At 39.6% G+C, this 16,046-nt stretch overlaps 1 protein-coding gene across 1 annotated transcript in view; it reads left to right on the top strand.

Annotated features, from left to right (window-relative positions):
- Positions 1-11,223, top strand: part of SPIRE1 (spire type actin nucleation factor 1) — an 85,361-nt gene extending 74,138 nt beyond the window's left edge. Inside the window, exons 13-17 of the mRNA XM_023754266.1 lie at positions 3,365-3,502; positions 4,065-4,135; positions 4,698-4,725; positions 4,822-4,958; positions 7,815-11,223. Coding sequence (XP_023610034.1) covers positions 3,365-3,502; positions 4,065-4,135; positions 4,698-4,725; positions 4,822-4,958; positions 7,815-8,073 — 633 coding nt within the window. The 3' untranslated portion in view covers positions 8,074-11,223. The remainder of the gene's footprint in view (positions 1-3,364; positions 3,503-4,064; positions 4,136-4,697; positions 4,726-4,821; positions 4,959-7,814) is intronic.
- The last annotated feature ends 4,823 nt before the right edge of the window (positions 11,224-16,046 follow it).

Genomic DNA, 16,046 nt, shown 5'->3' with positions numbered 1-16,046 from the left:
AGTGTTGGTGGCAGCCTCGCTGTTGCACCTGACACAGGGTCCCTTATTTCCTAAACACGCCTTCACTGAACCAGTGAGCCAGCAGCTGGTTTCTTTGTTATTCTTTATTACCCTTGATTTAGAAAGGAAACTGCGAATGTGAATGAGAAACAACAAATCCCTTTCCCTGTTTATTTGTCATGAAACATAAGATAAATCTCTGACCTTTTCCTATTTTCAGATCTGTCATTTGGGCAGATGGTTAAGTGCAGGAGTGACATTTTAACTCCTGTCACTCCTACTGCTATTATTGAAGATCTTTCAACATTTTTATTTTTATTATTCATCCTCCCCAAACACACATATATGTATACTAAATTCACATATTACTTTAGGCAAAGAATTCACTTAGCGTTTTAAAGTTAAACTTTAAAAAAGGAAAGAACAAATAAATTTAGTAGTTGCTATTTTTATTTAGTTTAAAAACTCAAATATTATTTTGGACAATTTTTAAGTATCTGCTACTTATGAAGCTTTTTATAATAGCATGATATAAAATATGACTATTCCCATTTCTCTCTGTGGCTCAGTAACCAAATTATACATTTTGCTCTCTAATTTCTGTGCTGCCGAACTCTGACCTGTTTTTTGTTTTGTTTTGTTTGTTTTTAAATATATTTTTATTGATTTCAGAGAGGAAGGGAGAAGGGGAGAGAGAGAGAGAAACATCAATGATGAGAAAGAATCATTGATTGGCTGCTTCCTACACGCCACCTATTGGGGCTGCAACCCGGGCACGTACCCTGACCTGAAACTGAACCATGATCTCCTGTTTCAAAGGTCAATGCTCAACCATTGAGCCTCATTGGTGGGGCTCTAACCAGTTTTGAATGGTAAAAATAACCAAAATCTTCAACAAAAACTTTGTGACGTACGTAAAAGTAAATTCTAAAGGCACATCTGCATCTATAACATATTGTAATCATTATTAAAACACTTTAAGATTCAGCTTCCCTTTCCTAAATTTGAGAGTCATTTTGAAGTACAAAGAAACTGGAGAATTAGAGTTGTGCTGATCTAGTCCATATAGTCCACGTTCCACCATGAAAATGAGCTTAGTGCTTGCTGTAGGAGTGACCAGCCACTGTCACCGTGGGGAAAGTGCTCTTTATGTTTGGAGCATTAGTATCTCAGCAAGATCTGTTTAGGTTTAATTTGGCTTTGGGGATATTGAACCAATATTTTTTTAAAGTGAAAAGTATTCGTGACTCTATTTTTTCTTTCATGTTGCATTAAAGTTTTGTTGTCCTTGGGAAAGCACCAGAATTAAAACATTAGCATTTGTCCTGATGGAAATTATCTTACTAAAGGCTAATCTACTTGAAATTTTTTAAAAGAAAAGAAACACAAATAAAATCCACAATTTCTTATTATTTCCTTGTGAAGTACTGGATTTGCATGTGGTTCAAAGCAGTAGGTTGAAAGTCTGCTCGACTAAGCCCTTATGTGACTTAAGACTAGGGAGAGAGCAGTCCAGGTTGTCAGGTTTATTGCATGTGCTAGTGAACCCTTGCAGAGAAAAAGGATCCCGTCTGCCAGAAATATTTACCAGCCCAGGCGTCCAAGTTTAAAGTTAATTAAATTGGCACTATTTGCCATCTTTCTAGGGGGCACAACAACAAATCTCAGTAGAGATTATATAGTTATTTGCTAGACTTATACATTATTTTGTTCCAAGTCAACAGTTTTGTCACAGAGTTAGCTATCAGAAGATGTACTGCAGTCACACGTATAACTGATGAATGAAAATTACCATAGGAAAAGTTCCATGAAGTACGTTCAAAGCTCAGAAAAGCTGTCATTCGGATGTGCGCAGCCAACAGTACTCACCTAGTGCAGCTTAAAGTCCGAACCTTCACCGACTCAGTGCCTTGTCCCATTTGACACTACGCTTTTCTCAGGGTGGAGCAAAACAGAGTAGATATTGAACATGCTTAACCTTATTGTCTTTGAAAGCTTTTCCCATTGAAAGAGAACATTATGTGATGGTGATTTTTTAAAAAGTATTTTAGACATTTAGAGTAAATGATATAATCTCTGAACAATCTATCTTCCCAGCCTCCAGATTCAAAGTTCTTCATCTTAAAAATTCAATTGCAGGATTTTTTCCAAAACACAATTAAGCAAATTTAGTCTTTCTTAAGTTAGCTTGAACAGAGACGATTTGGTATTGACGGTTAGTAAGAATCCGTAGTTCTTCAAACTACTTTTTTTTTTTTTAGTAAATGCTAATGTTTGTCAAGTTTGCAACCTAGATTTGTTTTTGTTTTTCTCTGATTGAAAGACAGAACTGAATGTTAAACTGCATTCATGGTCATGTGCTTTCCCACTTGGCTTGTTTGATTCCAGAATGCCTGTGACCAGTGCTATTGTGTGTGTGGGAGTGAATTATAATGTGTTTGTACTGAGAACACTAAGTTTCAGTGTCACTACACCACAATGGCCCTTGTGAGGCCTGGCAGGGTGCGAATGCACAAGACTGTTCTGTCTTTCTATTGGATCCACCAATCAAGAGCAGGCCGGATGGGGAGCAGATGGGTGTGAGGCTCTTTATTCAGTGGGATCAGTTACATCAACATCTTCCTCAGCTGTTTTTGGGGAAACTATTAACATAAGACAGTCAACATAAATATTTATTGTGAAATTATTCTGATTTTTCCCCACATCTTTCCAATGCTGACTCTGCATTCAGTAGTTGTTTAAAAGTCATAATAGAAATCTGGAGAACTGTGGAGCAGTAGAGATTGCCTTCTGGCTGTAAACTGCACCAATGTTCTAGCTCCACTCACGCCATTAGGATTTTTCAAGGTGTGCTGATGTAACTTACCACTGTGCTTCTCAGTATAAATTACTAACCACCTTCTCTTGGCTATTCTGGGTACCACCAACCAGTTTTAAAAATAGTACCAATGTTTTTTATTTGCTATTTATCTATTAGCATATAGTATCAACACAACACTAAATAACGTCTTTGCATAATCATACGAGATAACTGACATACATTTAGTTATAGAATAACACATTTTTTTTTCAAGATTTCACAGCATAGATACATAGCGAGGGGCTTTCATTTTTTTTTTTTTTTTTTTGGAAACTTCAGTAAGCTATAGTGTTTCACATGGTCCCCAGACATTTTCTGCCATCTGTTATCTTGGTATAATTAGAAATTATGTGGTACCCAGAGTAAGCCAGCTCTGTTCCAGTGTTCACTGGGACCTCTTTTCTTCTCAGAAGCTACTAACCAGGTGTCTGATCTGGTGGGAAATTTTGCAAAGCCGGAAAAGGGGGTGGGAGTTTCTTATTCATGTGGAATTTTGAATTTCAGGAGGAATTCTGCTACCCAGTGGAATGCCTAGCTCTTACTGTGGAGGAGGTGATGCATATTCGTCAGGTCCTGGTGAAGGCAGAGCTGGAAAAATACCAACAATATAAAGATGTCTACACTGCCCTGAAAAAAGGAAAGGTAGAGCTGTTTCAAGTCGATTGATCAGCAGGGGTAGCAGAACGGTCAGTCACAGGCATGGTCTCCTGAGGGAGCTGTCTGCTAGCCAGATGGTGCAGGACTTTTAGGGGAGTTTAGGAGGTAAGAGGCTTATTCTCCAGAAGTCAGTTCGTGTTCTGCCTTGCGCACCAAAGTGAATATTTTCTCCCTTAGAAATCAAACCTCTGGGAGTTTAAAACAACCATAATAAATAATGTTATGCCTTCATAAAACCATGTCTGCATTTAGTCATTATACTGGGGAGAATTTTTTAGAACCTTCTTCCAATTGCTTCCATGATGGTCAACTCTAGGGAGCTGTGGCCTTTTACTACCTTTTAAAAGTAGAATAAGATTAAATACAGAGCCATGTTATAATTATCACAGAGCCAAACATAAAAACAGGGTTTGTGAATTCTCTTCCTTCTGTGTACTAAACTTCCCCAATGTATAAATATAAAATGTATTAAACCATGTAAATTAGGAAATTAACTATTGTCGATGGTTTTTTTTTGTTTTTCTCCTTTTACATTTGTATTTTTTAGCTTTGCTTTTGTTGCCGAACCAGGAGATTTTCCTTCTTCACCTGGTCTTATACCTGTCAGTTCTGTAAGAGGTAAGGTTTCTTTAATTGATGACAGTTAGTTCTGTAATTGATGACAATAGTCAAAGAAATACCCGTTAACTTCATTGTTTCATTATTTTTCTACATAGAAACAACATTAAAAATAATCTATTATCACATTGTGCTTTGTTTATGGGTTAGGAATACTGATTTCTTCAAAAGAGTGGATCAAACAATTATTTAGTGTTAGACCTTGAAAATGTTTCTCTGCATTTATTTCTTTTACATAACCAAGATCATTCTAATAATAATGTGTCATTTTTGAACAGAAAAAAAAATAGGTATGATTGTCATATGACCCTTGGATAGACAAATAAGAAAATTACAGATGTAAGTTGATCCTTCTATAGGAAACAGTGTAAGAGTTAAGTTTTACAGATTGATTATCTTTTTGGCAATCCACAGTTGTATCAATTTGTTATATTCTGATAGAAGAACCAGAGAGTTCTTGCAATTTATTGTAGAAATTGACAACATGCAGCCGTTGGCTTCTCTAACTCTCCTGTCACATCTGTGGCATCATGCTAAGTAATACTTTTGATTTTGTATGCAGGCCCGTGTGCTCACAGTGTTGCAAAAAGGTAAGCTACGCTTGGTGACATCATAACGTAATAGTAATTTTAGTAGACTGCCTTTTTAACAGTACTGCTCATTCTCAGTTCTGTTTGGGATAATAGATGCGGCTGCCATCCAAGCCATACTCTACTCTTCCAATCTTTTCATTGGGACCTTCTGCCTCGCAAAGAGGGGAAAGTTCTGTGAGGCCAGAAAAACCCTCCACCAGCCACCAGCGGCCACTTCGGAGCATTGCCAGGTGAGCAAGAGGCCTGGATCTTCAGAGCATTCTTTGGGAAAGAAGAATGCTCCTTTTGAGGACTGTGGTGATGTGGCAGGGTTTTGGCTCCAGAGGGTTTGGGTGGGTGGGTGGGTTGGTTGGTTGGTTGGTTGATTTTAATATAGTTTTGAATTGCACACAAATCTTCAAAACTTCCGAAAGGTAACTTGTCAAGGGATAGTGGTTAGCTACTTGAAGGATACTTTACTCTCATAGTTTATTTTTTAAAAATAATTACTTTTTCCTATATTGTATTTTTTAAATGTATCTTTATTATTGAAAGTATTGTAGCCACCCACCCCCCCTTTGCCCCTTCATTGACCCTCCTCTCCCCACTGCTGCCTGCATACATGGGCTGTGCATAGATGCATATAGGTTCTTTGGTTGATATCTTCCCTCCCTCCCTTCTTCCCTCTGAGAATCCCCAGTCCACTGAATGCTTCCATGTCTCTGGACCTATTTTGTTTGTCAGATTATTTTGTTCATTAGATTCCACATATAAGCAAGATCATGTGTTACTTGTCTTTCTCTGACTGGCTTCTTTCATTTAGCATAATACTCTCCAGGTTCCTCCATGTTGTCTCAAAGGTTAAGAGATTCTTCTTTTTTTACAGCTGTGTAGTATTCCACTGTGTAAATGTACCACAGGTTTTTTATCCATTCATCTACTGATGGGCACTTGGGCTATTTTCAGATCTTAGCTATTATAAGTAGCATTGCGATAAACATAGGGGTGCATATATACTTTCTGATTGGTGTTTTGGAATTCTTAGGATATATTCCTAGAATAGGGATCACTGGGTCAAATGGCAGTTCCATTTTTAATTTTTTGAGGAAACTCCACACTGTTTTCCAGTCTGCATTCCCACCAGCAGAAAAAGGTACTAGGGTTCCTTTTTCTCCATATCCTTGCCAGTGCTTGCTGTTTGTTGATTTATTGATGGTAGCCATTCTGGCAGGTGTAAGGTGGTATCTCATTGTCATTTTAATTTGCATCTCTCTGATGATTAGTGACATTGAGCATTTTTTCACATGTCTCTTGGCCATTTGTATGTCCTCTTTGGAGAGGTGTCTGTTTAGTCCTTTGCCCATTTTTTGATTTTATATTTCGGAGATAACCCCTTATTAGATGTATCATTGGCAAATATGTTCTCCCATTCAGTGTGTTCCCTTTAGAAATAATTACTTTTGTGTGTCCTTTAAAAGTCATCTTTAAATCTGTTCTTGTTTTCAGTGGAGTTGAAAACGTGCATGTAATAGTTTAATCTTTCTTTCCTTCTTTAGTTTGAAAGAAAATCTGTTTAATCCTATGTTTACAATGGTCTGCAATTTAGTTTTCTATTGTAAAGGCAGAAATGAAGCTTTATGCCAAGAGCTGGCAATTTAAAAGAAAAAAAAAAGTTGCCTGAGTATCAATCCCTTTGCATTTGATGCAGAGTAAGAGTAAGGTTAGTGCTGGTCCTTAAGTAAGGTGGAAGGAGGTCAGGCCAGCTTTATAGTCTAGCCACCATGACTAAATCAAGCCACCATTTGGTACCTAAGGTCTCAAACTAAAATTTATTTATTTTGTTTGCTAGTTCAGTTTGTTCATTAAAGTCCACATATGAGTGAGATCACATGGTTCTTGTCTTTCTCTGAGTGGTTAATTTCACTTAGTATAATGTTCTCTAGGTCCATTCATGCTGTCACAAAGAGTAAAATTTTCTTCCTTTTCAAGGCAGAGTAGTATTCCACTGTGTAAATATAGCACAGCTTTTTCATCCACTCATCTACTGATGAGCACTTGGGATGCTTCCAAATCTTGCTTGGCTATTATAAATAACTCTGCAGTGAAATAGGGGTATATATTCTTTCGAATTAGAGTTTTGGGTTTCTTCGGATAAATTCCCAGAAGAAGAATCACTGCATCATAAGGCAGTTCCATTTTTAATGTTTTGAGGACACTTCATACTGCTTTCCACAATGCACCAATCTGCATTCCCACCAACAGTGCATGAGGATTCCCTTTTCTCCACATCCTCGCCAATCAGTATTATTTCTTAATAAAACATGTTTCCTGGTTTCTTTCCCTCCCTTTACCCTCTCCACCCAGCTCCGCCCCACCCAGGCCTTCACTGCACTATTGTCTGTGTTCATGGGTTATGCATATATGTACATACGTTATTTGATTAATCTCTTCCCACCCCCTATCCCCCACTTCCCTCTGAGATCTGTCAGTCTGTTCTGTGCTTCCATGTCTCTGGACCAGCGTTTCTCAACCTGTGGGTCTCCAACCTGTGGGTCGCGACCTCTTTGGGGGTCGAACGACCCTTTCACAGGGGTCGCTTAAGACCATCGGAAAACACATATATAATTACATATTGTTTTTGTGATTAATCACTATGCTTTAATTATGTTCAATTTGTAACAATGAAAATACATCCTGCATATCAGATATTTACATTACGATTCATAACAGTAGCAAAATTACAGTTAAGAAGTAGCAACGAAAATAATTTTATGGTTGGGGGTCACCACAATATGAGGAACTGTATTAAAGGGTCGCGGCATTAGGAAGGTTGAGAACCACTGCTCTGGACCTACTTGTTCACCAGTTTATTTTGTTTGTTAGATTCCACATATAAGTGAGATGATGTGATTTTTGTTTATTTTTTTAATATTTTGAACCTTTTCTCCATTTAGAAATTCTTTGCAAGAACATGACATGACTAAATCACTCACCATTCCATAATGTTTTTGCAACAAATTTTCTTTTTTTGCACTTATTTTTTTTAGTATTGCAATACAACTATGAGTAATAATTCTGGATCTTTTAAACGTTTTGTTTTATTCCAGGTTCTCCTCAAAATCTAAGTCTGTGGACAAATCAGATGAAGAACTACAGTTTCCCAAAGAGTTAATGGAGGACTGGAGTACTATGGAGGTGTGTGTAGACTGCAAAAAGTTTATTTCGGAAATCATCAGTTCAAGTCGGCGTAGCCTGGTGTTGGCCAACAAAAGAGCCCGATTAAAAAGGAAAACACAGTCTTTCTATATGTCCTCACCAGGCCCCTCAGAGTACTGCCCTTCAGAGAGGACTATCAATGAAATCTGAGCCCTGTGCCTTTCAGTTGCTTTTGTGTTCAGTGTCGGCGCTAGCACGGGAGAACACTGAGCTGGACTGTCTCTCCTTGCCTGTGGGCTTTAGTTAATAGGCTTGATTTGCATTAGATCAAGTTTTTGCTGCATCACATTGTTCCACAGACTGAATGCTGTGTTCATATCAATTGATGATATGTGACAGGTCAGCCAATTGCTCGTTTGCACTGAGAGGACAATAATTTGAAACTTGCTTTTGTGTGTGTGTGTGTAGATTTGGAGGCTAGAAACTTTTTCCTTAGTTCAGTTCCTTACTGTTCCTCATATAATTTTCTGACTAAGGTAAAAATCTTCTCATGTGAGAAATCAGCCTAACAAAGGTGTCGATGTTAGCACAGTTCTAAGCAGTAAGTCATATTGGCACTTCCACCTGACAGTGTTCCTATCTAATGTACATAGTGACCGGAGCCCTGCCGCTCACCACATGTGTGGGGGTGGGGCCCGCTACTTAGCATCTCACAGCACAAAGCCTAGAAGGATTTGCTCCTACTGTCACACTGATTTTAAATTATTGCTGCTCTGAGATAAAGACTGCAGGAGGGACTTCATGCCTACATTTTAGTGCAAAACATCTGAATCAGCTGTCCACCCGAGGGGATGGCCATTTCCTCTGAGCTGCTGTGTTTGCCCCAATGCAATGGACCAGTGTCTCTTGGAGTGCGTGACAGGTTTTCATTCCCTATCTTACATGTACTGTGGTTACTTGTAGTTTTATATTGGAGACCTAGGAGTTAAAGTTTTGTAGGACAAGAAGACTAAACGTTTGTCAACAAGTTAACTATAAAAAGGGTTGTAACAGCATAGGGTGCCAGCTATCGGCCACACTGGGAATGAGCTGGAGCTCATGCATTTTCAACTCTGTTTTCCATAGCTTTATAGTCTAGGCACCATGACTAAATCAAGCCACAATTTGGTACCTAAGGTCTCAAACTAAAATTTATTTATTTTTATAAATGAAGTTGAAAAAAACAACAACATTGTCTAGTTCTTTTTAAATTACAAGATAACCTGCTGTTAGTCTTTTTGGATGCTTTTTGCACAAGTTTTCCTTGTAAACAACTTGAGCAAGTGGGGTGGGCTTTTGATGAAGGTAGGTTGGAGGACAACATTGTATACCTGAAATTTCTCTTGTTTGGCCCATACCATGGACTATACTTTATGATTTTGGTATGCTTAGAAATGACCAACCAATCAAATTGCCATTAATGTTTGAAAGTCAGTTAATACACATGCACAATAATTTCCTAAAAGCTGTAAGACACGTCTGTAGTCAACACTACGACAGCACCATTTAATAAAAGGCATGGCAGTCACACTTCATTCCACATAAAAATGTAGTAACATTTCTATATTAAATTAACAGTAATACCTCAAAACTGCTCTGGTAGTAGTTCTTAATGGATTGAAGTTTACAATTTAGTAAATGGCTTAAAATTACTTTTGAAATAAATTTTACCAGTTGACTAAAATAATGCATGTTAACAGTTTGTCTGTATTTGCATGTAAAGTGGGCCACCAGAGAACCCTTACTGATTTATGCAAATGTTTAAATTATTTTAAAGACTCTTGTCTAAGAGCTTTACACATTATATTGGGTGAATTTCATTTATAAAATTTTCCAAGGGACTATTTGAACTCTACCCCAGATGGTCTGGTGGGAGCCACACCCTTTGAAGGCCTGAGCCTAGGCCTCTAAACGACTACCAGGAGAGGTGCCAGGCAGAGGGAGTGGTATTTGATATGACCTGGGATAGTGTGTCTTTTAACAGAATGACACACTATCCCAGGTTATGTTGTTAGTTAAACATAAGAAACCAAACCCCCAAAATGATCATTTCGTTCACAAGGCAAATACCTAGCACATCAGAATCTTTGACTTGACTTCTTCATATGGGCGGATTTGGGCATTATGATCACCTTATACCAGAGCATTGCAATATAAATTCTTCAACAGCATTATTGCATTAAAGAGGTTACATGGATGATATATCTGCATGAGACAATTTGCAGAAAGCAGTGTAAGGAAACAGCACATGATATAGTTAAAATTACAGAAATCAAATTAGTATCACTTTTTGTTGCCAAAATAATTTCTTGCATTTAATCCTTTCCTATCCATGACATGTACCAAACACCTCCACTAAATTAGGTAATTTCCAGAGAGCAATTCACCAACAGCTTGTAGAGTGTGGTCTTACAATCCTTAGGCTGACCTTAGGTCTCTCTTCCTCCTCTTTCTACTAAAATAACATACTTTACAGTGTTCCTCTTTGTCCTGGTTTCCAGCTCTTTGGCATTTACTTCTGATCCAACAACAATAAAACTGTTGTTGGCCAGCTGGTCTCACTTGGAGCCTGATGTGTCTTAGAGCTTGGACGCACCCCTGAGCAGCCCTCCCTGCGCACATCCCACCTCTAACTCTCACCCTGACCCCCTCCAGGCTCAAGCACCCACCCGCTGCTTTGGTCCCAGACCTCATGAACTCACCCTGTTGGAAGATCTTTGTTTTCTTCCCCATGGCTTAACTGTCTACCAGTGTCAGAGTAGATAAGAATGTTTGTAAATACTGTAATATATTTATTAATATTTGAAAGGCATTCATTCAGTGGACAATGGAAATTAACTCTCTCAAGACAAGTAAAAGTCAAATAATTGATATGTACATCGACTTAACAGTCCTACTAGAGTTCGTCTTAAGCCTTTCAAATTAAACCTGAAGGTTGTTATGTAGAAATGTAAAAAATGATCTTACATTTGAAGAGATTATGTGATTACCACCGTGAACTCATACCATGAATTTTTTAAGGCTTTTATTTTTCTAACTGTATTAATAAATAGGACTGGATTTTAGGTGTCACATAGGAGACATGAAAGTTTTAAATTATGTTGCTATTTACTACAGCAAAATAGCAGACAATTTTGTACATGCAAAACTGGAAGGGCCATGGAGTAATGTGTGTACTGACTGGGCCCGGACCCGGCTTCCTACATGTATGAAAGACAGTGTCGCTGGCGTTCAGGGTGACATGGCAGTTCTAGAAGTTTTCCATTAAAAGCTTTTATTTTAAAATTTATCTGGGGAAAAATAAAATGACTTTCCATCATGCCTTCTGTGTTGAGTTCCTGTTGTAAAATGGTGATGTCTTTTGATAACTAGCTGTCAGCAACTGCCTAGGTTGTGAAGGCAGATACTTGTATCATCAACACCTTATGATCAGTTTGAGAAATACAACCTAACAAGGACCACATTGGAAAAATAAAACAAAAATGGAGCCTCCAAGATAACTGCTGTGTTCCAAGTAGGCGTGAGTCCTTTTTTTACTCAACAGTGTAGAAAATTAAAGTTTTATAAACACTTTATTGCATAAGAAGTTGTATATATGGAGAAAAATTATGTCAGCAAAAAGATAAGCTTTTATATATATTTTTTCAGCTCTTTGTGGTGGTGGTGGTGTTGTTGTTGTTAATCCTCACCCGAGGATATTTTTCCATTGGCGAGGAAGGGAGGGGGAGAGAAACATCAATGTACGATAGACATATCGATTGGTTGCCTCAAACAAATGCTCTGACCAGGGCCAGGGATCCAGCCTGCAGCTGAGGTATGTGTCCTTGACCAGAATCGAACCAGGACCCTTCAGTCTGAGGGCCGACACTCTATCCACTGAGCCAAACTGGCTAGGGCTTATTTATGTTTTTTTAAATAGAATTCCTCAAGGGATGTATTCCTAAAACGTCCCATGATAAGAAAACTTCTTGTTATTGCACTTCAATTGCTTGAGAAAAAATTGGGAAGATCAAACCCAAAAATGAACTTAGGAAAGTTATGTTTTAATATTAACTAAGTAGAGAGAGAGAGCATCATTTAAGGTATTTACAGGTCTTAAATATTGCATGATACTGAGTTTGATATTCATACACACAAGCTATTCCCTTTTTTCCAGACATATTTTTTATTTTATTTTATTTATTTATTTTTTATTATTAAATCTTTATTGTTCAGATTATTACATTTGTTCCTCTTTTTTCCCCCCCCATAACTCCCCTCCTTCCAGCTCCCACCCCACCCTCCGCCCTCACTCTCCACCCACTGTGTTCATCCATAGGTGCACGATTTTTGTCCAGTCTCTTCCCGCATCTCCCACACCCCTTTTCCCCCCAAGAATAGTCAGTCCATTCCCTTTCTATGTCCCTGATTCTATTATAATCACCAGTTCATTCTGTACATCCGGTTATTTATTCACTTGATTCTTAGATTCATTTGTTGATAGATGCATATTTGTTGTTCATAATTTGTATCTTTACCTTTTTCTTCTTCTTCCTCTTCTTAAAGGATACCTTTCAGCATTTCATATAATACTGGTTTGGTGGTGATGAACTCCTTTAGCTTTTCCTTATCTGTGAAGCTCTTTATCTGACCTTCAATTCTGAATGATAGCTTTGCTGGATAAAGTAATCTTGGTTGTAGGTTCTTGCTATTCATCACTTTGAATATTTCTTGCCACTCCCTTCTGGCCTGCAAAGTTTCTGTTGAGAAATCAGCTGACAGTCGTATGGGTATTCCCTTGTAGGTAACTGAGTTTCTTTCTCTTGCTGCTTTTAAGATTCTCTCTTTGTCTTTTGCTCTTGGCATTTTAATTATGATGTGTCTTGGTGTGGTCCTCTTTGGATTCCTTTTGTTTGGGGTTCTCTGCGCTTCCTGGACTTGGAAGTCTATTTCTTTCACCAGGTGGGGGAAGTTTTCTGTCATTATTTCTTCAAATAGGTTTTCAATATCTTGCTCTCTCTCATCTTCTGGTACCCCTATAATTCTGATGTTGGAACGTTTGAAGCTGTCCCAGAGGCTCCTTACACTATCTTCGTATTTTTGGGTTCTTTTTTCATTTTGCTTTTCCAGTTGGGTGTTTCTCGCTTCTTCGCATTTCAAATCTTTGACTTGATTCTTGCGTTCCTCTGGTTTGCTGTTGGGAGTCTGTATAATATTCTTTATTTCAGTCAGTGATGCTTACTTTCTAGATGGTCCTTTATCACACCATCGAGGGTCTCATTAGATTTCCTGTACATCTCATCAAGTTTATCGACAGACTCTAGAAGCCTCTTGAGAGACCTCAAAAGTGTGGTTCTGAACTCAATATCCTCCCTTGATAGTTTTGTCCTGTTTCTTTGTCTCCGCATTTTTTACGCTTTCTTGGTACACCCCCTAGTGGTCTTTGTGCACAGTCTTGTTGTAGTTAAGCCTTGATTGTTATAGTTAATACTAGAGGGATTTGACCTCCAGGCCGACTGGCTGTGATAATCAGCTGTGTCTGCAGTGGAAGAACTTGTGTCCTCTAGGGAGGTGCTAATCTAGCCTTTGCCTGAGGCTATCCGGCGAGTGGCTCTGTGCAGGGCTTGGGCGGGGCGGGTCCCACGGGATCAACAGGGCGGAGGAGGGAGCAGTTATGGCTGCTCTCAGTCCGTCCCCAGGGGCTCTGCCTCTCTGTCCCAGCAACAGCTGCAAACCTCGGAGGGACCGTAGCCAGACAGTCCTGCTTCTCCCGTTTGAGTTTGGGTCCCTAGAGACTCGCCCGGATCTGGAGCTCTGAGTCTGAGGCTCCCTCCGGATTGAAACAGACAACCACGCCCTCAGCCACCAGCCCGCGCCGCACGCACTCCGCACCTTAGTATTTTACTTCAGCACTGCGCCTCCTCTGATTCTCGGTTCCTCCTAGTTGTAGAACTTCCACTCAGCCAGCCTTCCTGTGGTTCTGGATGATGTCCATTCCGTCTTTTAGTTGTATTTTTGAAGTGGTTGTTTGAGGCAGCAAACTCCGGCGTTAACCTATGCCGCCATCTTGGTTTCTAAACCAGACATATTTTTTAAAATATATTTTATTGATTTTTTACAGAGAGGAAGGGAGAGGGATAGAGAGTTAGAAACATCGATGAGAGAGAAACATCGACCAGCTGCCTCCTGCACACCCCCCACTGGGGATGTGCCCGCAACCAAGGTACATGCCCTTAACTGGAATCGAACCCAGGACCCTTCAGTCCACAGGCCGACGCTCTATCCACTGAGCCAAACCGATCAGGGCTTTCCAGACATATTTTAGGATCTCCTTCCACTGAAGTTTCTCTGTGAGATGTGTATTTGTATGTATTCAGCTCATCATCCAAATGTTCACTGACTTTCTCAGGCTAAGAGTCTTTGCCTCATGCCTCCTTGGATTCCAGAGATACAGAACATTCAGATATCATAAAAGGGAAAACTTTAGGTAACTGTTATTTAACTATATCTTTTTTTTTTAAGTAAGGATCACAATTCTTTTTTTAAAATATATTTTTATTGATTTTAGAGAGGAAGGGAAAGGGAGAGAGAGATAGAAACATCAATGATGAGAGAGAATCATTGATCGGCTGCCTGTTGCATGCCCCCTACTAGGGATCGAGCCCGCATCCTAGGCATGTGCCCTTGACTGGAATCGAACCCAGGACCCTTCAGTTCACAGGCTGATGCTCTATCCACTGAGCTAAACCAGCTCGGGTGAACTATATCTTTTTAAAAATATATGTTTTTATTTATTTTAGAGAGATGGAAAGAGAGATAGAAACAGTGATGAGAGAGAAACATTAACATTGATCAGCTGCCTTCTGCACTCCCCCCACTGGGGATTGAGCCTGCAACCCGGGCATGTGCCCTGACTGGGAATTGAACCAGCGACCTCCTGGTACATGGGTCGATGCTCAACCACTGAGCCACCTGGCTGGCCAGGCAAGCTCTATCTTCCTTGTTCCTTTCCAGCTCCAGTGGGAGAAAAGATGCATAGTTGTAAATCGTCGTTGTCTAGAATTTAATAAAGAGAACTGCTTTTAGGAAAGGGCTTGATTGCACATGTAATGTGTTTAGAGATTCCAGTTCTGCTATCTCTACAGAATATGCAGGCACACACACAGAGATACTCATTATAACGCTCAGAAAGGGTGCTCCCTATTCCCTTGTGTCAGCCAAAGGCCGTGACTAGAAACATCTCCCAAAAATGTTTACTAGCTAAGAACCGACTTAATATAAAACTTTGCATACACTAATTAAATGTTTAGGTGCAGTTACCTGGCAGACCAACTTGCACTATTATTCTGGCTTATTCCACTAAAATGTATATGTTGTGTAAGTATTTAGAGTAGGTCTTACTGTGCAAACAAAAAAATCCTGCAGTTCTGTTTCTGCATGGCATGACAAAATCTGAGCCACTGCAGCCTTATTGAAGCAATGGAAAGAAAAGGGCTTCAGAATTATAGGACATCGCTCTTGAAAAGTGGGCTTTGAAAACTGGGGCATCAAGAAATTGCTTTGCTATGGCCCCATGTCTCAGTTGGAGTGTCCCATACACCAAGAAGGTTGTGGGTTCAATCCCCAGTTGGGGCTCACACAGGAGGCAACCAATCTCTCTCTCTCTCTCTCTCTCTCTCTCTCTCTCTCTCTCTTTCTCTCTCTCTCTTTCTCCCCCCCCCCCCCCCCCTTTAAAATCAGTAAACATAACCTTGGGTGAGGATTAAAAAAAAGAAGTTGCTTTATGTCCCTGGGGCCTAAGAGCTGAAGAATCATCTTGATGTTTGAGCCTATGCCATGTTCAACACAACTCGGTGTTCAGATTTTGTTTGCCACCCCGAGGGCCAGACACTGGGTTGTGAACTAGGAATGATCCTGCAGACTGTTCTAATAAACCTGATTCTCTAGAATTGAAGCCCTTGTGTGTGGCTGGCAAGAGGGACATCCTTGAGCAAGCTTGCAGTTTGCTCTTGTATATGTTCTTTGCTTTGGTGTTCCCTTGTGACTGCAGGAATTGTCTATCAGTCCCTGGCCTACCTCCCCCCCTCCCCCACCCCCCATCCTTTCCCGTAGGGCAGTGGTCGGGGGGACTCATTAGTCAACAGAGCCAAATATCAACAGTACAA

The sequence above is a fragment of the Myotis lucifugus genome, unplaced genomic scaffold (assembly GCF_000147115.1).
Source record: "Myotis lucifugus unplaced genomic scaffold, Myoluc2.0 scaffold_58, whole genome shotgun sequence".
NCBI classification, from domain to species: domain Eukaryota; kingdom Metazoa; phylum Chordata; class Mammalia; order Chiroptera; family Vespertilionidae; genus Myotis; species Myotis lucifugus.
The sequence above is the reverse complement of the archived record's forward strand: the minus strand, read 5'-3'. Positions and strand labels throughout refer to the sequence as shown.